This window comes from Baudoinia panamericana (assembly GCF_000338955.1).
Source record: "Baudoinia panamericana UAMH 10762 unplaced genomic scaffold BAUCOscaffold_5, whole genome shotgun sequence".
In the NCBI taxonomy this organism is placed as follows: domain Eukaryota; kingdom Fungi; phylum Ascomycota; class Dothideomycetes; order Mycosphaerellales; family Teratosphaeriaceae; genus Baudoinia; species Baudoinia panamericana.
This window is the reverse complement of record NW_006911261.1, coordinates 1,106,208-1,126,576: the sequence shown is the minus strand read 5'-3', so window position 1 is coordinate 1,126,576 and position 20,369 is coordinate 1,106,208. Positions and strand designations below refer to the sequence as shown.

Genomic DNA, 20,369 nt, shown 5'->3' with positions numbered 1-20,369 from the left:
CTCTCCGCACATTCCGCTTCAATGCCAGCCATATGTGCTGCCTCACAAGCAAGCCTCAGGCATTGACCTCACAATCTATCGCACTTTCATGCACTGCCACTGCTGTTGTATGGATTAGGTGCTAATAGGGATGATCTTGTAGGAAGCCTCAAGCACAATCGCAGCCGAAAGCGTGGCAGGGAGTCAACCCCATCACCCAGCGGGCAAGCTCCGCCATGCCCAATGGCTCTGCAGAGAAGCCACTACCACCCGTACCTGCTCCCACACAAGGACAACAGTCTGCACAGCCGCAAATCAAAAGCAAGATGGAGTCACATGCCGACAAGCATGCACATGACCGGTTACTGTTCGTCCTCGCACATTCTCAGGTACGTCCACAAGGAATCAGCATGTCATTCGGCAGAGCGAGGGCTTGTAGCACGGCTCAAATCACTAACTGAGTCTTGCAGGGCATGGACGCAACCATCACTCTGAAGAATGGCGAGCAATTTGCCGGCATTTTCGCTGGCGGCTCGTTTGACTCGGTGTCTACAAGCAAATACGCACTGAAGATGACACGACGTGTTGCTCCACCTAGCGGCCACCAAGTCAACGGCAACGTGGAAACGCACGATGAAACGGTCGGTGAGGGTGAAGACCGCGTCATGACATTTGACATCCAGGACACCGTGTCACTCGATGTCAAAGATGTGGTCACCGCGAGCGCACAACAGCAGCCTAATGGTACTTGCACAACACTACCGCTAAGCGATGACGGTAAAGCTGATCTTATGGCAGGCTCGATATCATCCTCCTTCCGCACAGATACGGAGATCTCCGGCCGTGAACCTTCAATACCGCACCATCGCGAACTCCAACGCTGGGAACCCACCGGTGATCTGAACATTGACATGTCACTCGAGGACTCTGGAGATTCTGGTTGGGACCAGTTCGCAACCAACGAGCGCATGTACGGTGTGTCGTCCACCTACGACGAGAACATGTACACCACAGCGATAGACCGTAGCAACCCACAATACCAGCAGCGTGCTGCAGCGGCGGAACGGATAGCTCGCGAGATTGAAGGCTCGGCCGCAGCCAATCCGCACGTGGCGGAAGAGAGAAAGCGAGACGCTGAGAAAGGCGACGGTCTGGACGAGGAGGATAAATACTCTGGCGTGCGGAGAGAGCCGGGTGGGTCGTTACCGAAACGAGCTGCTGGAGCATATGTGCCGCCTTCGCAACGGCCGATCACTGGGATACCGACGGTACCCGGTGCGCCCTTCGATCCTGCGATCATCTCAACGGCGAAACCGGTACCGCCTCCGTCTGCACCGCCTGCGCAGACAAGTACACCCGCCGACTCGGCTAAGCCGGCACCGCAGACTCAACTGGCAGCGCCGCCAACTCAACTTCCAACAGTCGAGAGCGCCTCGAAAGACGCACCTCCCACATCTAGGGACGCCTCAAGACCTAGAGCAGCCGCGGCGGCGCAGGGTGTGCCAGCAGAAAAGGGCACACATGACGCTTTCCGACAGACAGCCGATGCCTTCAAAGACTTTGCCAACAGCGAGAAGTTGAAGTTCAGGCAGGTTGTCGAGCAGAAGCGTGCCAACAATCGCCACGAGAAGAATGTGAAGCTTAACGATCTGAAGAAGTTCGCCGAGAACTTCAAGCTCAAGAGTCGCGTGCCTGATGATCTTGTGCCGATACTCGCGAAGGACCGCGAGAAGCAGGTTGAGATCCAGAAGAAGGCTGAAGAGGAGGCGAAGAAAGCCGAAGTCGAGCGCGAGGAGAAGAAGAAGAAAGATGTCATCGCCGCCACCCCACCCGCTCCGTCCACAGTGACTATGCCGCAGGCAGCCGCACCTCCAGGCCCTGCGTCGGAAAAGCGCATACCATACAATCACTCACGCACTCGTCAATCTCAGCAGATGCACAACGGACCGATGGTGCCCATGCCAGGTCCCATACCCGGCCAATCACCGGCTCGTGCCATGCCGACGAACCAAAGACAGCCCAGCAATCAAGCATTCTTGCGCCAGCAGCAGCCGCCGTTGCAAGATATACACATCCCAAGCGGTCTGGCAGCCGAGAAGGTGCCCTTGAGTCCAGTCTCAGCTACAAGCAGTAGCAGATTCAACATCAAGGCCGCAGAGTTCCGGCCGACTGCCGCAAACTTCACGCCCGCAGGCACTACCCCTTCACCGCAACGAAAGCCAAGCACCGCAGAGTCCACAGCACCCCAAGAACCCGCCACAGCCAGCTTTTTCGCCAAAGACAGCAAACCCATCCCAGAAGACCAACAGAAAGGCATCGACGACGCCTTCAACCCCGTCGCCCGCATGCTAGCCGAAAACAAAGACACCGAAACCAACACCAACCAAATCCTCGCCAAAAACGGCGGCATTCCTTTCTCCTACCGCACGCCCCCCACCTGGCCGGGAGACGAAAACCGCTCGTACAAAGACTCCTTCCCCGTCAAAAACCTTGCCCCGCATCCGCACAGCCAGGGCACAAGTCCCATGCACACGCCCGTCCCTAATGGACACGGACCGATGCCGCCTCATCATCACGCACACCAATTACCAGCGCATATGCAGGGTCCACCACAGCATGCTCACGGCCCGCGACCGCAGTACTACGGTCATGGGCAGCATTCTTCGCCTGGTGGTGGTGGAGGTGGGTTTGTGGACCCACGCATGCACCAGCAGTTTGGGCCGCCAAATGGGAGTGTGCAGAGTTCGCCGAGGTTCGGGCCGGCGCAGATGGCCGCGTTTGGCCCTCCCCCGCCTGGTCCGAATGTTGGTCCGCCGCATGGTCATCATCCTATGCATATAAACATGAACATGGGGATGGGGATGGGTGTGAATATGGGCATGAATATGGGAGTGCCACCGCAGTTTGCCGCGCCGCCGTACGGTATGAGTCCTAGTATGGGCGCGCGGACGATGAGTGGAGGATTACCGCCACCGGGCGGTCCGCAGGGACAACAGCAGCAGATGCAGCATTTTAGAGGCAATAATGGCGGACCGCAACAGCAACAGCAGCAGTTCCCCGGTGCCGCCGGTGGTCCGCCGATGATGAATATGGGCATGGGTGTGCAGATGATGGTGCCGAATTTGAGTTCGCAGGGTGGTGGATTTGGAGGGTATCCGAATAGTCCCATGCCTGCCCACGCTTCGCCGTATGCGCATGCAGCTTCTCCTCGTCCGGGCCAGGGGGTCGGGGCGGGGATGATGCAGCATCAGGGCTCCCACCAAGGTTTCAATCCTCAGCAGCAGCAGCAGGGACAACAGCAGGGGGCCATGTACGGCGCCGGACCAGCGGGTTTCGGGCCCGGACCGCATCCGATGCATCAGTGGCAGAGGCAGATGAGTAACAGCGGGAGTGGGATGCAGGGCGGTGGTGGGCCGGGGTTCACGCCGAGGCAGCAGCATGCCCTTCCTAACAGTGGTCCTATGGGGATGGCGATGCCTATGCCTGGACTTGCGCCGCAGAGGAGTCCGGGGATGGGGCCTGGTGGGGCTGGTGGGGAGGAAGGGGCGAAGGGTGGGTGAGAGGATCTCATAAGGTTTCTTTGAGCGGCGACAGGCCGAAGGGGGATATTCATCTTGGATCACTGGTAGCCAGCCATTGCGCTCAGCTGAGCCCGAACTAAACCGAGCCCAGTTGTGTTGGGTTCAAGCCGGTCATATGCATTGCGGGAATGAGGATGCATGGCGGCGAGCGGGTCGAATGAGTCTGCGCACGGCAACGAAATGCTGCTGCGACATGAGCGAGCAGTCGGTCTCGTGGCGACCGAACGGAACAGAAAGGCCCGACGATGGAATGGAATGGAACCGCATTGATCGACCGTTGATACAGGCAATCTGAGTGACCGGGGTTGGGCCGCAGGAGCGGCAGCAAGAAACAAGATCTGCGTGCAAGGTTTGTGTGCATCAATGTCGGATATAATGCGCGTATATCTACCCGCTCTCAGGCGTGCTTATGGTCGCATCTCGCGCGGCACGGACGGAGGTGGAGGGAATGCTTTGAAGGTCAGTTAGAAAGTCGGCTTCGTGATATGGAGGGCGGACGAGGGAGCGGTACGGTGGGAGGGCGCTCAGAAATGAAGGGCCGTGGTTGATTGGGTTTTGAGAGCGGAGGATGGGTGGAGGTGGATGTGGATGTGGATGTGGATGTGGATGTGGAGGCGTGATGGATCGCGACGAGTATCCAGCTTATGAGCGAGGCGGAGTAGGTAGGTAGGTAGGTAGTAGTTCGAGCACGAAGGTGAAAGTAGAACAAAGACGCAATGTTCGTGATAAAAAACATCCCCCGTTCGGTACATGTCTAATCCTTCGTTCCTCCCTTCTTCATCGGCGTCACCACGCCCCGGCAACTCCGACAGACGACACGAGCCGTTCCGCCATCTCCTGCCTGTTCTCCTCCCACCGCACCCACGTCGCGGCTTGCAGGAGGCAGTCGGCGAGATCATCCAACTTACCCCTGTCATTGCCATTGCCATTGCCATTTCCATCCACGACCTCCCCGCCAGCCTCGCCATTACGCTCATCCTCACCCTCATCTACATCTCTCCTCCTCCGCCTTCCCCGCCGTGGGCCGTCTGCGTCAGTCTGGAAGAGCCGTGCGATCTGCGCCGCTTGCCCGGAGAAGGAGAGTGACACGTCATCCCCTTCCTCTGCTGACGAGGGCGTTGCGGCAGTGGAGCCAGACTCGGGATCAGGATTAGAATCCGTTGCGGAGGAGAGCGAGAGCCAGCGCCTCACCACGGCAATCTTGTCGGTTTTGGAGACTTTCTGCCTCCCCGCCCTGACAACCTCCGTACCCGCTTTCTCCTCGCTCGTCCTCCGGCCGGGCTCGAAAATGGAGGGCGTCGGTTTCAGACTCACGCGGTTGTGCGATGACGGCCAGAAACTCGCCACGCGCGCGGGGCTTACCGACAGGATTTCGCGACGCGGGGGGGCAGGTATGCTGTCGGTGGTGGTAGAAGAGTTTGAGGAGGAGGAAGAAGGAGGAAGTTCTGTCTGGAGCGTGCGGAGACACGCCCACAGCATCGCCTCGAGCATGTTGACGCGGACGGTCCATTCCTGGATGGCGGCGCCGGAGGCGGAGCGGAAACGCTGGCGTTCGATCAGGATGGTGGTAGGGTGGTGGGAGAGGAGGGTCAGGGAGGTGGTGAGGGCTAGGCGGGAGAGGGAGGAGGGGGTGAAGGCGTCTTCTGGGAGAGGTGTCTTTGCGCGCTTGGCTGCTGGGGCTTTGCTGTTCGTCGGAGGCTTTGAGATGGTGGGTTCCGTTTTCGGGCCGGCAGGGGTGGGGGAGGTAGAGAGTAGGTCTAGCCGTTTCCATTCCGTTACTGTCGGCATACTGTTGTGCTTGAGGTGTCGCTGAGGCTGGTCCAGGACGCAATAGGCCAGGTTCCGGATCCCCATGTCTACGCTGATGATCCGCTGGGCTTTGAAGGTTCCCGGTGGCGCGCGGTCGCTAGGGAGACGGTAGTCTTGGAGGAGGTGGGTGTATAGGCGGTCTGTCAGGTCGTTTTTGGTGCCTGTCGTGGCTTGGCCGACGAGGAAGGCTGCGTATTTGAGTTGAGAGCTGCGTAGAGATCGGAGAGTGGATCGGGCGGCGAACGCGAAATCATAAGGCGCTTCTGATAGGAGATGGTGGCCTTTTCCTAACATTGTGGATGACGCTACGTATGGATTGGCGTGGGAAGAGATGCACTGAAGAGGAGGGAGGTGATGAAGAGGAAGGCTGTACGAAAGACTAGAGCCGCACTCAGCCCTCAAACCTACGATACTGTCTCGTCGTGCATTGGCGATGCCTTCCACAGTTTTGTCGCTTGCATCGTCAACCTACGCCAGCGTCAAGGTGTGACCGGTGTGTACGTGTGTAGCAAATCCTGGAATGCAACGAGTTTTGTAGTGCTTGAGGTCTAGGTCGGGAAGTACCCAGCGCAAACACCCCGTTTTGGCATAGCGCATGGTTTCGACTGCACGATCACGTGACTATGTCTACTCAATCCTTGCCAAGACGACCTCGACTGCATCATTGCACTTTATGACATACCACACCATATCAAGCCTTGCCGTATTCAAGCTTTATGCGAAGGGGCCTCTGTGAAGTACCGTGCCCAGACGGCACAATTTCTGCAGTGTCGTAAACACAATCCATCTGGCAGCGGCAAGCTCAGAGTAGTCTTGCAAATCCTAATCTGGCAGTTCTTCCAGGGATGTGATGCAATTGATGCATGTCCATGTGAGGCAGTGACGGCGGCAACGTCCGCCGAGACGGCACGACTTTTCGAGTTTCGGATATGGGTAATGGCTAGTCTGCATCGACGGGATCCCAGTCTACGAGCAATGTCAGCAACGTGGTACCACAAAACGTTCAACTCCGTCCACGCACCAGTCACGAGATACTCATCCAAGCCATCCATCTTCTTCATATCCCTCCCATCAATCTCGAACCCGCCAATCTGCCCGTTTTCCACAATCCTCTCCTTCCTTACACTCTTCGGTAACGGCACATACCCATGTTGACAGCTCCACCGCACCATAAGTTGTCCGGCTGTACAACCATATTTCTTTGAAAGTTCTAGAATGGTCGGGTGCTTCATACGCAACGCTCTTGCCAGAGGCGCGTATGCTTCTACTACGATGTCGTGGCTTTGGCAGTACGAGGTGAGGTTTGAACGGGTGTTGAAAGGGTGGACTTCAATCTGGTTTACGGCGGGCGTGATGCGCGGTTTGCTGGCTAGCAATTCCTCCAACTGCCAGAATCGTAAGCACCCTCATACGCAGATCGGTGACGATATGGTGGGCGACTTACATGCTTCTCGCCAAAGTTGGAAACGCCCGCTATCCTCACCTCCCCATCCTTCACCGCATCCTCCAGCGCCCGCCAACTCTCCAGTCGTGCCTGCTTACCGCCATAAGGACTATGCAGCAGAAACAAATCCACATATCCCAACCCACATTCCCGTACACTCTTGCTTATGCTTTGTCTCGCTCGCGCGTAGTCGCTGTTGCTCGCCAGTTTAGTCGTGTAGTGTATATCTTCCCGCTTCACGTCCGGATGTGACTTGAGCCAATCCAGAATGGCGTTGCCGACTTGCTTTTCGTTGCGATACATCTGGGCGGAGTCGACGGCACGGTATCCTGCATCGAGGGCATGGTGTACGGCATGGGAAGCCTCGGCGCCGGACATGAGGTAGACTCCAAGGTGGATTTGAGGCATCGTGAGGCCATTGTTGAGACGAATGGGGGTGGTTAGGGAGGGGCTTGAGTTCGCCATTCTTCTAAGCATGAGGTGTATTACAATCGAGAGGGGGTGACTTCTGTGATGAACCTACGGGATGGGGAGAAGGAAATAATGTTATGAATCTGAATTTCCAGCATGACGTACTTACTGCGTTCGTGAGTTTATATGTCGATGGTACTCACCACTTCCGCGGCGGTTACAATTGTTGTCCGCTTACCGTAAGGTAAAGGTTGCTATAGCTCAGGTGGCGATTCATCTGGTGTGGTGGTTAGTCCGATGCCCGCAATGCGAGAACGCAGGGTGGCAATCTGACAAGGACCCCTCGATCGAAGAGCAACCGTACCAAGATTCTGCACCATCACCCAAGCAATGGCGTATCGTGCAATGGTCGCCACACAACCCAAGACTGCGGCATGGACGATCCATCCAATTTGCAAGTAGAATGTAGGCTCGTTATGATATCACTGCTGTTCCAGGCCGTATAGGTAAGACGTTCGACTTGTTTCCTTGTAAACCTCGGTATACAATACGACAGCAAGCCTTTCCCGCCGCATAACCATCCTCAATCAAGTCAAGACCAGGACCAACTGTCACCTGCTATCTTAGCCCTAGCCTCAAAGTCTATTAGGACAGCATTGGCCAGGATGGGAAGCACACCATGGGATACTGCTCCGTCATACAACAACCTCAACGCATACCCTTCCTACACTAGCAGCGGCACTCTACCGCCACCACGTCTGTTCATGGACAACCACCAGGAGCCCGAGCAGGCGGCACCACCACTAACCAACGACCCCAACTTCGACATCCTCGACTGGCACCCGGCCTACCAATCCTGCCAACGCTACTTCCTCGACCATGCCCAACACGAAGCCGCCACACAAGCCTTGTGCGCCCTCATCAACATCCGCCTGCCCTTCCAATGGCTCCAGAACCCCGTCGCCTCCACCACTCCTCCACCTTCATCCTCCCACAGCAACACCAACACCAACGCCTCAACATACAATTTCAACGCCTTCCCCCCACCCCGCGCCTCCAGCAGCTCAATCAACAGCCCGAATCGTTCTCGCAACGGCCACGCAAACCCGGGCCCACCTCCAACCTTCGTCTCCCTTGTGCCCTACATTCGCCGCCTAGTAGTCACAGCCTTTGACAAACCGCCCATCCTGCACGGTCTTTTCGGGGACGACTATGTCCGTGGCATCTTACCCCACCTTGACTGCGAGAGGCGGAACTATCTTTTCGCGGCGAAGGGTGGTGGGTGGCGGAGTTGTAAGAAGCAGTATGATGTGGGGAGTGGCGGAGGGGGTGATGAGAGCTGTCCGTTCATGAAGCCGTTGGATCAGGCGAAGATGGAGGAGTTGATGGCGGCGGAGAAGGCGTGGAGTAGTTGGTTGGCGATGGAGGACTGGATGGTTGGGCCCAGGGCGCCGGAGGACGGCCCTGGTGGTCTGAGGGAGGGCAATGGAGGGGAGGGTAGAGGAGTGCAGCAGCTTCCAGACGGCATTTGAGTGAGGTTCTTCGCAAGCCCCACGTGCGCCAGGAAGTGAGCTGGGCGCGACGAGTGTCCGGCATCACCGTCGCACTTGGGTGCACTCACTGCCTCTTACAGAAGGTGCATTTGCTGACCAGCACGTGGTTCTCCTGCACGATGCGCATATAAGTCTTGCATCCCTCGCCTCTCGAACCTCGTCATACACTGTTTTGGTGCAGGACCAGCAGAGGATCAGACATCTGACATGCTCGCATACAGCGAGTACTCGACAGTAGTTGAATACCGAGAACGATGGCTCGAAAGAAGGAGACTGGGACTGGTAGGCTAAAAGATTGGCGTGTAAGTGTTAACGCCCACCCTTCAGTAGGTTGACATACTGACTCCGTACCAGGGACAAGAAGAGAACCGGCGCAATGAGGGCCGCCGCCAATGCCGTCTTCGATACTAACGAGCTCCTCGAGATGATTATGCTTGAGTTGCCGCCGGCAAGACATTCTGGTCCTGCAGCGGATCAATAGGACCTGGCAAGCTGCCTTTGAGAGATCAGCGGCGATGAAGCGCAAAGACGGCGTTATGCCTTCTGGCACGGACCCCGGCAGACAACGAGACCACTCGTGAGCGAACCTTACACGAGCTTTTTAGAGGCAAGCAACCAGTCTGGTCGTGGTCAAGGCAGTATCCATGGCACCTGGAATCAGCGTTGGCTCGCCCCTTTCGGCGGAAAGCTACCAAGGAAAGCGTCAGCCTGGATGACCAGGACTTCATGCTGAGTTTCCGTTGGAACGGCTTCCCAGTCCTGTTACATGAAATATCCGTGCCGGCAGAGTCAAGACCGACAAGGCCGAACTTGACCTTGCACGCTTCGATCAATCAACCGGCTCAGGATCATGGCGCAAAATTCACGTCTCGCAGTCGGAGACGGGCCAGCTGTGAGTGTTGCTTACAAGCCCCGAAGGAATCTCCGTCACGTGCAAGAAGCTGAAGCTGCGGTCCACCATGGGTGATATATTTGATGCGTTGAGGTGTGGCTATCACAGATCATTCCGGAACTGAAGATCGAACACATCAAAGGACGAATTGTGGGATCTTGACCTAGACCCCTAGCCTCTACAGCAGTATGGCTTATATCATATGCACGTGCCGAGAACGACGTCAGCCAGCGAGAACATTGAGCTTGGCTACTACATGCGACTCAATTTCAGTGGCGTCGCTCACTTCACTTTCACAAGCTCCGACTTTCACTCATTGTCAGAAGTCACTTTATCGTTCACGTGACATCTCGATATAATCTTAACATGCCCTACAGCTTTAGGCTTCCACAACTCAGTTTCATTGCTGTGACCACTGGTCAGTGAAGCGTTCTCCAATCACACTGCCATTAACCTGTAAGGAACTGAATAGCCTACGCTCCTGTGACGCGAGGCTAACAACAGTCTAGGACAATGGCAAGCAGCACAGTCGTACGGGAAGCAGGCATTGCAGTCTTCAGCACCAACGAGCTGCTTGAGTTGATCATGCTGCAACTTGCGCCAGCGGACATCCTCGTGGTCCAACGTGTAAACTCAGCGTGGCATCACACCTTCCGACAGTGTCCCGTCCTTCAGCGAAAGGTCAACGTTCCACCACCAGATGCAGGATGCACGCCCGAGTCAGCCTGCAGAAAGCCGAACTGCTGCGAGTATCTGAATCCGCTCTTCCACAAAAAGCACCCCGTTTGGTCGAATACGGAGAGGTTCCCATGGCATCTCGAATCTGTCGAGCCTCCGCTACAGTACTACAACAAAGCCGAAGAGAACAACGCCATTTTGAAAAAGAACCCTTTCATTAGGATATTTCTTAATTTCACCCTGAACGACAAGCACAGCACCCGACCTAAACCGGTCAAGCTCTACGACGAATCATCACGGACCGGGTCGTGGCGGTCGATATTGCTCTAAGGTGCAGAAGACGTTGCTATTCTGGTGTCTCTTCTGTGGCACGAATCCTCCAACGGGTCACAGACGAAGGGGTGTCATATCCTTCCTTCCGGGGCCACGATGGGTGAGCTGTGCGATGCGCTCGAGAGGATATATCCTACGAGTGCGACGTCAACGTGGTGGCGCCAGTAAGACCCGGATTCACGTTGAAAAGCACAGAAAGATACTGCAGTAGGGGTGTAGCGGTACTGAAGCGGCTTGTTGAGCGCAGTATCGAGCCTTCATCCACGACTCGGCCAAGCGTCAGCACATCAGGCCGCTCAATCTGCTGCTCGCAAATCCGCGAAACCGGGCAACCCTGCGCCATTGCGCCATGCCAAGCGCCGATGCTATGTTAACACAGAACACAAACAAATCTCAAAATCTCCCATTACTTTAGGACCTCAGTCCGTCCTCCTCAACACCATCCTGTCCCCCTCTCCACTCTCAAACGGCACACCAAGCTCAAACAGCTTACATAACACACTCCCGAACTCATTAAAGAAGACATCCTGATCCTTCGCGTACCTCTCCACATGCGACCGGAAACTCTCGTCCTTTATCAACGCCATATCCGTCGGCAACATCATGAGCGTCTTCGTCTTGTCCTGATACTGCCTCGGTCCGTTCCACTTCCGCCAATCCCACGATTCGTCGAGGAGCAGTTTGTAGTAATCGTTGGTGACCGTGATGGGGGAGAAGGTCCAGGGCCCGTCGAAGCCGGAGCGGTCGGTGTGGCAGCGGCCGAGGGCGTGGGCGCCGGAGAGAGCGACGATTTCGCGGTCGTCGAAGCCCCTGTAAGTATGTATCAGCATTTCATGTTCGTAGTGATTGCGATAGGTGTCGCTAATGCTTACATTCTGTAAAAGATGCCACGCAGGTGATCCTGTCCCTTCGAGCCATCCGGCAGCCGCCCGTCAGGCGTGCAGAAGCTGACATCGCGGTCTGAGCGGCCTGGTCGCCATGGGATGTCCGGCCCACCCATCTCCTGCACCGCGCAGACGGCGGAGAGGGTCCAGAGGTCGGAGTACGTGATCCACGGGAACTGCTCCTTCACGGGCTCGAGGAAATCCCGAGCCGCTTTCAAGCCAGCGTTTGCACCATGGTCGTTCTCCGGCGCAAAGCGCATGGTTGCGCCGTTGCTTCCGCCGGTGTTGGTCTCCTTGTCGTATGTGCCGCTGGCATGCCACCCAAGGCGGAGAATAACTGGGCCGTAGGAGCCATCGTCGTAGTCATCTTCATGGATTAGCCGTTGCGCGATAGCTTCGTAGACTTTCTGGTAGTCCTCTTTGGTTGGTGCGAAGTTCCCTGCGAGCTTCGGTGTTGCGTCGCTGGCGTTCTGCGCGTCCGCCTTGACTGCGTGGAAGGGTGAGGTGAAGGTGAGGAGGCCGGCTCCGGCGAGCAACGCAGCAGCTGCGCCAGCATAAAGGGCGTTGTTTGCTGCTTTAGGTGTCTGTGTGGTGTAGCCACGGCGAGGATGGATCTTTGGCCCTTGCTGTGGTACAGCCAGGCGGCGTGGAGTGGCGGCTCTGAAGGCGGAGGTTGTGGGTGCGGAACGCAGAGCGCGTGTGAGTGTTCTGCTCGCGGTAGCCATGTCGTTGCCGAGTCACAACCGCAGGCCAGCAGGTTTAACGCAATGGTATGGAGAGTGGACGTGCAGTAAGAATAGAGGAAGAAAGAGAGAGGCAAAGGCTCCGTATTCGAAGATGAGCGACGGGAATGCGGAACACGAGAATAGTCACTTCCGTTTGCTCACCCCGAAGCTACTGGAAAACAGTCGCTCTCACGTTCGCCGCATCTCTTCCGACGTTGCGGCGAGCCAGGAGAAATCGTCCTTGTTCGGGACCCACATGGTCCTCCTGGTCTTATCATAAGCACAGGCGTCGAGCCATGCCGTTGCCGCACTCTTTACAGATCTTGTTGACCGCGAGTAATGAAGTTCTTATCGCCAGACATCTTTGCGCGACATCAGTGCCACCTATACTGCCGATATGCGCACCCGCTGTTGTACAAACATCCAATACCAAAGAGCATGAGGTTTGACAGAAGTCAAATGCATGCCGACGGCGGTCGATCCGATTGGAAACGGTCGGAGCCGCTGCATGTCCGCCTTCAGCCGATAGCCCTACGCCTCGCTGCCTTCCCGGCCAGATGCGGCAACAGTGAGCGACCTCGCCTTCATTCCTGCTTACATTGACGAACGAACAGCGACGAGCTTTTGCATATGATCGGAGGTAGGTTTGCGCAGTCGCAGTAAATTGTCGAAACTGTGTGCGCTTGGAGTTGGAATGTATTCCGTAGGGAAGTAGCAGTAAAGATCTACATGGAGAGAGCTAACAGTCATCATATCTACATCGTATGCACAGAATTACCTCGCTCATACATCAACGCCCTTCGCCCGTAGTACCACGTCTTCGCAATAGCTCACCGCTCGCATTGCCGCACACCCTAAGAAGCCTTCGACTTCCCATCAAAGCCGATCAATATATCCTCATCGCCATCGCCACCCGCAACAACTTCACACTCCTCCTGCGCTGGCGCCAACGGCATCAATAACCGATCTCCCTCCGACCTTGCTCTCAGCGTCCGGCTCGAAGCCTCGCGACGCACATACTTGACACTATTCGTCCGGCTCAAGGCACCATCACTCGCACTCCGCAGGCTCGCGCGATCCATATCCGCATTGACGACTCTGAGGTTCGCCTTCGGCACCGTAAACATGAACTGAACCACTCGCCTACTGGCCGCGCCTTCGACGTCCCACTCCTCTTCCTCTGCTTGCGCAGAGAGTCCAGGTTCACCCCAGTCGCCCGGATCCGGATCGTCGCGATAGCGTGGCCAGGGGTTCCCGTCCTCCCAGTCCTTCTGGCCACGCTTCTGGCGGAGTAGCATGCTTCCATCCGAGACGGCACGGCGTGGTGGGCCAGCGCCTATCACTTCGTACCTACCATTGCGGTCTTTCGACGGCGATGAGGACGAAGCTCGCGCGTCATCTGCGTAATGCTCGCCGTTGCCTGTAAGGCTGAAGCTGCGTTCGCTGAGTGTGACAACATTGAGGGCACGACGCAGACTACCCATCCAACCTTGCCTGCGGCGGGGCGGGATTGGTGGAGCGGCACCGTAGTCGTCATACATTTTGAAGGGTTTCTTTTCGCGGGTGGAGCTGTGGGCGGCGAGAGCACGCTGATAAGGGTCATCCTGGTCGATGGAAGGCCGGCCACCAAGCAATGCTTCACCTTCGCTTTGCAGCTGGGCGAAATTTGTCTTGGCAGTCACGAAGGAACCCGTATCAGTGCCAGCGCTGTGAGGCGGAGCACCCGCGCCGGCTGATGCGGTCAAGGCTTTACCTCCAGCCTGGAAATAGAAAGGCGACTTTCGGCCGCCTTCTGTGGACATGGTGTTGGGACAATCCTCGCCCGAGGAAGAATGTTCCGGACTGCTGTTAGATGCTGCACGGGCTACAGCGGCCATGATTGCACCTGTGCGAGTGGACATTGTCCGAGTGACAGAGCTAGCTGTCATGTGCGAGCGGTCGCTGAGCGTAGAAGCGGTACGGTCATCGCTATGCTGAGGCGAGATGCGTCCGGTGTCGAGCTCTAGCAAAGGCTGTGCGGTAGTGGGTTCGACCGTCCAGTTCGGAACGTCTAGAGGTTGGGTGTCCGAAAGCCGCCTTTTGTACGCCGTCATGCGACTTGCGCCCGTGGGCACCCTTCTGACGGTACCGCTATAGTCGATCTCCGGTGTCACTGGATGCGAGCCCAGTGGGTTAGGTTCGGCGTCAGCGAACGGATCTGGCAGGCTTAACACCCGTTCGACTTCCATCAGCTTCCTCTCAGCGTCTGTCAGTCCGTCTCTCGGAGTGTATATCGCACTCAAGGCATGCTCATCCTCCTCCTCGTGCTCTGCGATAGGGTGAATGCGGCCACTGCCGTGGCTGAGTCTGTTATCATCATACTTGGGCGCGGCGAGGTATTGGTAATTACGCCCTGCCACGCCCTTCCGCAAGCCACGTGTCGGAGAAGGAAGATCGACAAACAATCCAGTCGAGCCAGCCGCGCCAGCCGTTTGCTGCATCTGCGGCGCTCGTGTCGGATAAGTACCCGTAGCCGGATCCCAGACATTCCAGAAACGTCCTACGCCTGCTGTATCACCTCCCCGTCCGTCGATACCGCCGTTGTGTGTGTGGGCAAGCCCTATAGGTTGCTCACCGAAGCCGTCTGACGATCGCGAGAGTAGTGCTCGGCCTTGCGTTTCGCGGGTTCGCTTCAACCGTCGAAGGGACCAGAAATAGAAGACGAGTAGAGCGATTAGGATGGCCGCGCCTATACCTAGACCGATGCCGAGGCCAGCCTGTTGGGACTTTCTGCTCAATGGACCAATAGCGTGGCCGGCCTCCGCGGTGAAGTTGGTAGGTGGCTCGTAAGATTGCAGCCAAGTGCTCGAGCTGATGTTGTAGAAGTAAAGCTGACTGTTCGCACTATGTGTAGCTCGCTTGATGCGCTTGGAGGACGACGCAGAGATGCTGTACCCTCCAGCAACCATTATGATGTTTCCAGGCAACATTGCTGCACCGTGACCATAGATGCCAGTCCCTGACGCAAGACCTGGTCCCGACTGCTGGGGTACCTTCCAGCTCATCTGTCCAGCACCACCATAGGCGGAGCCTAGACCGAGAACAGCAAGCTGCGGTGTGGCGGGCGTGCTGATATCGCCAACCCAGCCGCCAATCACTACAACGCTGCTGCCGTCTTCGCTCAGGACAGCTGAATGGCCAGATCTTGGCTCCACATCAGTCTGACCTTGCGACACCGGTGCGAACGCCCAGCTAGCTTGCGGTAGCGAGAACACCGCAACCTGCGACATATTGATGAATGCAGCGTGAGTGTGGCCGCCGATAAGCACGAAACTCTGCTGCTGTTTCTGCGCCAGTCCAGTCACCGGCGCCGAGTACGTCGGCGAGAGTGGTGTCATGGAGAAGCCCGCTTCGGCGATTGGCGAGCCTTTGCTTGCGACTGCACTCATGTCGTATCCGCCAGACTGCGCGTCTGAGTCGTTCGCGGACAAGGCAAGCATACTGTTGGAGTACTGTGCGTCGCATGTCCAAGTGGTGTCCGTAATGTTGGAGTATGGGCACATGCCCCCGAAAGTGTACAAGCTAACATTGCTTCCGTCGCCGCCGGCATTCTCTGAGAAAGCAACGCCGCTGGCCAGATATCCCGATGCCTTCAGACCCTGCGCGGAGGCGCTATGATCTATCCAGACACCATGGCTGCCACTAATCCTGTCGTCGTTAATCCAACGCCAGACCTGAACGGTGCTGCCGCTTCGTGAGCAGTTGCCCGCAATGACCGATATGTTTCCACTGGCTGTATCGAGAATTGGCGTATAGGGCGACCCGAAGGGTAGCGTTTGGGAGAGTGTGTCATTGCCGTTATTCGATCTGGCTATAGTGCCCTTGATGTCAAGTCTGGTGAATGCTGGTTGCCCGGACTCGCCGTCGAAGACGTAGGCATATGAGCTATTCGGAGCGACCAGTATCCGGGTGGGCGTGTATGGCAAAGTCTGTGCGGCTGTTGCGCTTAGTGTTGCTAGCAGACCAACTATCTGTCCTGCGCTTTTTGCTGTATGGTATGCCATCCTTAAGGTCAAGTTTCGCCGTGATTACTCCATGGTTCGGGTGTATAGCTCTTTTTCGTCGGTTTCCGTGAAACTACAGTCTGGACTCCTATACTACGATACTCGTAAAGGCGGGTTGTAGCCAGATAACGAAGGTGGTGCAGCGAGTGGATAGCTTTGCGAAGATTGTGATCAAGGTGGTCAATGGCGACCATCATGCAACCCTTAACCGTCCGGATCAACAATCAAAGCGGCGGGTGCAGGCCAGCCACGCGACAAGGTTTCCAGCCAGCTTGAGCCGGGTTGCGCAACACAAAATCAAGGCTCGTGCAGAGGGTCGACTCGCGCCAACCATCTCCAGTTTAGGAGTTTGCAAGCTTGTTCCGCCTGCGCTACGCTGCGCTTGGAGAGTCAACAATCGATTGTTGCCCCAGAAGCAATCGGGCGGCGGGGCTGTCTCGGACCGCGTACCGTATCTCACGTCCGAGCTCTCTGCACGTGCAGTTGAGATTGAGGGGCCATATCTACAACACCACGCTCTTTGGCAGCGTTATGGCATAGATGTCAAGGAACAAAGACATGTCTTGGGCTGCCATGCGGGCTTCGCAACGGCTTTGGTGCTGTCGCTGGGTAACGCAGCCGTTTCAATATATTCTACGCGACCTCTCTCGTGTATCCATCTCAACAGTAGTTGTCCTCTGACAGGCTTGTCTCCTTGACGGCACCAGATCAGCTACAGAAAGATCTGGCCGCACTCGGATACGAGTGTGGTTCACTATCGTGCCCCTTGCGCACAGCCAGGTAACGGTCACTCCATCTCGGCCAATCTTTCCATAAGTGCAATGGTAGGCTCCTGTTCTCCTACCTGCCAAGGACAAACGATCCCTGGGACCTGCCAAGGACCGGAGAGACTGCATTATGGGTAGTGGCTTCATTGGAACGCGTGCTTACGCCAATCCAGAGTACAATCAGAACACCAAAATCATTATTGATAAGATACCTGATACAAGCACCCTAACAGACTTGTCGTGTTACATCTCGTCATGACAGCCAGAAGCACAGTGGCGTCTGGTATTTCCGAAGCTTAACAGCCTCCGCCGCCGCCGCCGCCCTAAGAAACGATTAGCATCTTTGACGCGCTGGAGAAGTAGTGAGCTAAGACTTACACCACATCCGCCTCCACCACCGCCTCCACCACCGCCTCCGCCACATCCGCCGCCTCCACCGCCGCCACCGCAGCCACCCTGTCGAGCGTGTCAGCAACCGATGCATCTCTTTGTAGAGTGGCAGATTTGCAACTTACCGCTGCGCCACCAGCACATCCACCACCACCCATTCCGCCACAGCCTCCAGCCGCCACACCCGCTGAGCAAGTACCCGTGCAGCAGTTCCCTGCGGCGCCTGGAGCGACGGCCATACAGCCCGGATTGACTGGGTAGTAACCACCAACGTACGGCATGGCGCCAACGTATGGGGAGTAGATCGGAATGTAGACTGGATAGCCCCCTATCACACCACGTCAACAAACAAACATATCGGCAACACCATAACGGTGCAACTTACAAGCTTCGGACCAATAGTATTCATCTTTCCTCGGCGGCTCTCTTCCTTCTTTCACCGCGCGCGCACACGCCCTCCTGTACGCTTCATCGAGCTTATCTGCCTGCTTCTTCGCGGCAAGATCGTACTTTCCGGTGTCGTCTTGCGGTCTTACTGCGTTGTGTGTAGAAATATGTGCACTCTTGGCCGCTTTAGACGACGTTTCGTGCAGTTGGTCACGGATTCGATATTGTTTGCCTTGAAACAGGCGGCTGCCGACGCTTGTAACCGATTCACGCACGGCCTCGCAATACCAGCAAGTACATTCCGAATATGGCTCCCCGAACATCTTCTGGTAGGTCTTGCTCGTCCACGCGAATCCGTCGTTGAGCGCTGTCTCGGCTACTTTATCGTCATGATCGATGAACTGTTTCGTCTCCGCAAGTGTGAACTTCATGTAGCCATACGGGCTCAGTTGGTGCGTGTGCCAGGCCAGATCAACATCCAGCGTCGGTACCGCCATATGCCCACCGTTCGCCATGATTTGGACGAAGCGCTCGTACTTCTTCAGCAGGCGTCTCATCGTGCTCTGCAAGGCGGGAGAGTGCAGCCAGTCAATATTGTGCATCTTGGTAACGAACTCGCCTTGTCTCACGACAGCGCCAACCAGATCCAGGGCGAAGGGTGAGCTGTTGTCCCAGTACCGGCTCATCATCCTCCGGATTCCGACCTTCTCCCATCGAATCATTCGATGGCTGGCACTGTCACGCGCAGTACGCATGTACGCCTTATCTTCGATCGCTTCATCGAAAGCAGTCCTAATGTCTTGTATGCACTCATACGTGCGAGCAGGCTGGCGTGCTTCATTCTTGACAGTGCCCGCCTTCGGATTTGCTTCCAAAATTCTCACACCAAGGCCGCACTTGAGGAATTCGTTGGGCCAAGTAGTAAAGCCCACGTTCGTAATGGCTGCCATTCGACTGGCCGTAGACTCTGGTACGCCGGAGGGCTTACCAGGAACACCATCGACGCCCAACAGCGTACCGCCCATTGGTATATCTCCTGTGAGGAGCTTTCCCACGTCGCTGCAGAACTTAGCGGCCCGCAGCCGGTCGTGGGTGATGCTCAAAGCGCAGTCTGGACAGCTGACCTTGAAGTCCTTGTCGCAGTAGCCGGTGCCTGAGCCGAGCATTCCATCAACCGTGGACTCGAGATTTTGTTCGCTCAGTGAGCCTTTCGTTGTGGGTGCGGAAGAGTGCGAGGTCGTCCACGGCGCAAGGATGCTTCTGCAACAACCCGGGCAAGTGATCTCTCTGTTCTCACGGCCTTCAAGATTGTCCCACGGCTGCTGGGTGCTAGCGTAGAAGCTGGCAACGGCACTGTCACCAGGTCCGTAGGTAAAAGTCCCGGAGTCGATGCTCTCGGCCACAGCCTGCCATTGCATGCCTGCATGCCAGAGTTGCATGCGACCATAGCGCAAGCAGTCTTCGAGGTAGGCTCGAGGATTGAGCATGTGTGCATGCCAAACCATGAGAACGTCAACAGGTGGGAGATATTCGCGATGTATGCGAAGCGGAAACCCAGTCGGCTCGCAGAGTAGACCCTTGGAGCCATCCCGTGCCAGCTGCGACATCTGTGGCATCTGCGCTTTCGGCAGCAACGCCTGAAGCCACTCTTCATAGCGGTCGACTGCGCGGGTGAGGTAGATGGCCCATCGTTTCTCGGCAAGTTTCGCCATCAACTCGCCAGCCTTGTCGCTCTTTGGGTCAATGTGCGTCGTAACGGCACTGTTGTCGATACCGAATAGGCCGTCCGTCGAGCCGATCTTCTGTCGGAGCCGGTAGAAGCATTCCAATAACTTTAGATGCGCGATAGCTTCGCTTTCAGTCGGAAAGGCGTCCTTGTTCGTCTGCGAGAGGTTGAGGTTGCTGAAGCCGGCGGTGATATCGGGCGGTCCCAGCGCATCCTCTGCCTGGTATGCTGGCGGAGCGTACGCCGGAGGAGCAAGGCTGCCGTTCGCATTGGCTTTGCGTTCGGCTTCGACTTCGGCCTCTTTCTCTTTCTCGCCCTCGTTCAAGCGCGAAAGTACTTTGGAAAGGAACGGCATGGTACATGCAGGAGATCACAGAGTCCTAGATTGAGATCATGGGTGATAGTGTGAGAAAATTGGAAGAGATGTTCTGTAGTATGAGTAGACCTAATGGATAGAGTCAACCATTTGTGGGAGAGGTGTTTATATGCAGACGTAGATCGTGCCGCCAGCCTATAAGTGAAGATATACTGTAGAGGATGAAAGTAGTAGGCTGTGCTAGAGGATTAGGACTATAGACTTAGCCCCGGGACGCAACCAGTACAACAACGGCGGGCGCTGATTGCTCGATCACTATCGCAGCGATCTACTGAAGGGCGTAATGCTGTGAACATTGCCCGGCCAAATGACAAGGCTGAGCGTTAGCCTTCTTCGACGTTCCTTCTCCCGCCCTTCGACCCCGCTCGTGTTTGGCTTCCCTGCATTAAGC

General features: G+C 56.4%; 8 protein-coding genes across 8 annotated transcripts; 3 read left to right on the top strand and 5 right to left on the bottom strand.

Annotated features, from left to right (window-relative positions):
- The first annotated feature begins 93 nt into the window (after positions 1-93).
- Positions 94-3,588, top strand: BAUCODRAFT_452678 (uncharacterized protein). The gene is made up of 3 exons (XM_007677634.1): positions 94-368; positions 450-723; positions 778-3,588. Exons 1-3 carry the CDS (start codon positions 216-218, stop codon positions 3,537-3,539), a joined length of 3,189 nt encoding a protein of 1,062 aa, XP_007675824.1. The 5' UTR covers positions 94-215; the 3' UTR covers positions 3,540-3,588.
- Positions 3,589-4,346: 758 nt separating this feature from the next.
- BAUCODRAFT_130590 (uncharacterized protein) lies at positions 4,347-5,663 on the bottom strand (the record flags this gene model as incomplete). Its single annotated transcript, XM_007677633.1, has 1 exon — positions 4,347-5,663. The coding sequence occupies one exon, from the start codon at positions 5,661-5,663 to the stop codon at positions 4,347-4,349; it is 1,317 nt and encodes a 438-aa protein (XP_007675823.1).
- A 404-nt stretch (positions 5,664-6,067) lies between these two features.
- BAUCODRAFT_33166 (uncharacterized protein) lies at positions 6,068-7,321 on the bottom strand. The gene is made up of 3 exons (XM_007677074.1): positions 6,814-7,321; positions 6,391-6,754; positions 6,068-6,335 (listed from the first exon to the last, which is right to left on the bottom strand). Exons 1-3 carry the CDS (start codon positions 7,276-7,278, stop codon positions 6,310-6,312), a joined length of 855 nt encoding a protein of 284 aa, XP_007675264.1. The 5' UTR covers positions 7,279-7,321; the 3' UTR covers positions 6,068-6,309.
- A 667-nt stretch (positions 7,322-7,988) lies between these two features.
- BAUCODRAFT_69130 (uncharacterized protein) lies at positions 7,989-8,756 on the top strand (the record flags this gene model as incomplete). The annotated part of the gene is made up of 1 exon (XM_007677300.1): positions 7,989-8,756. The coding sequence occupies one exon, from the start codon at positions 7,989-7,991 to the stop codon at positions 8,754-8,756; it is 768 nt and encodes a 255-aa protein (XP_007675490.1).
- Positions 8,757-10,182: 1,426 nt separating this feature from the next.
- On the top strand, positions 10,183-10,677 carry BAUCODRAFT_147525 (uncharacterized protein; the record flags this gene model as incomplete). The annotated part of the gene is made up of 1 exon (XM_007677632.1): positions 10,183-10,677. The coding sequence occupies one exon, from the start codon at positions 10,183-10,185 to the stop codon at positions 10,675-10,677; it is 495 nt and encodes a 164-aa protein (XP_007675822.1).
- Positions 10,678-10,684: 7 nt separating this feature from the next.
- Positions 10,685-11,679, bottom strand: BAUCODRAFT_33162 (uncharacterized protein). Its single transcript, XM_007677073.1, has 2 exons — positions 11,553-11,679; positions 10,685-11,490 (listed from the first exon to the last, which is right to left on the bottom strand). Coding segments are annotated over exons 1-2 (393 nt in total). The 5' UTR covers positions 11,555-11,679; the 3' UTR covers positions 10,685-11,099.
- A 1,290-nt stretch (positions 11,680-12,969) lies between these two features.
- Positions 12,970-16,663, bottom strand: BAUCODRAFT_33160 (uncharacterized protein). Its single transcript, XM_007677072.1, has one exon. The coding sequence runs from the start codon at positions 16,330-16,332 to the stop codon at positions 13,144-13,146; it is 3,189 nt and encodes a 1,062-aa protein (XP_007675262.1). The 5' UTR covers positions 16,333-16,663; the 3' UTR covers positions 12,970-13,143.
- A 549-nt stretch (positions 16,664-17,212) lies between these two features.
- On the bottom strand, positions 17,213-20,217 carry BAUCODRAFT_452383 (uncharacterized protein). Its single transcript, XM_007677631.1, has 4 exons — positions 17,875-20,217; positions 17,615-17,817; positions 17,478-17,555; positions 17,213-17,422 (listed from the first exon to the last, which is right to left on the bottom strand). Exons 1-4 carry the CDS (start codon positions 19,955-19,957, stop codon positions 17,396-17,398), a joined length of 2,391 nt encoding a protein of 796 aa, XP_007675821.1. The 5' UTR covers positions 19,958-20,217; the 3' UTR covers positions 17,213-17,395.
- Between the last annotated feature and the right edge of the window lie 152 nt (positions 20,218-20,369).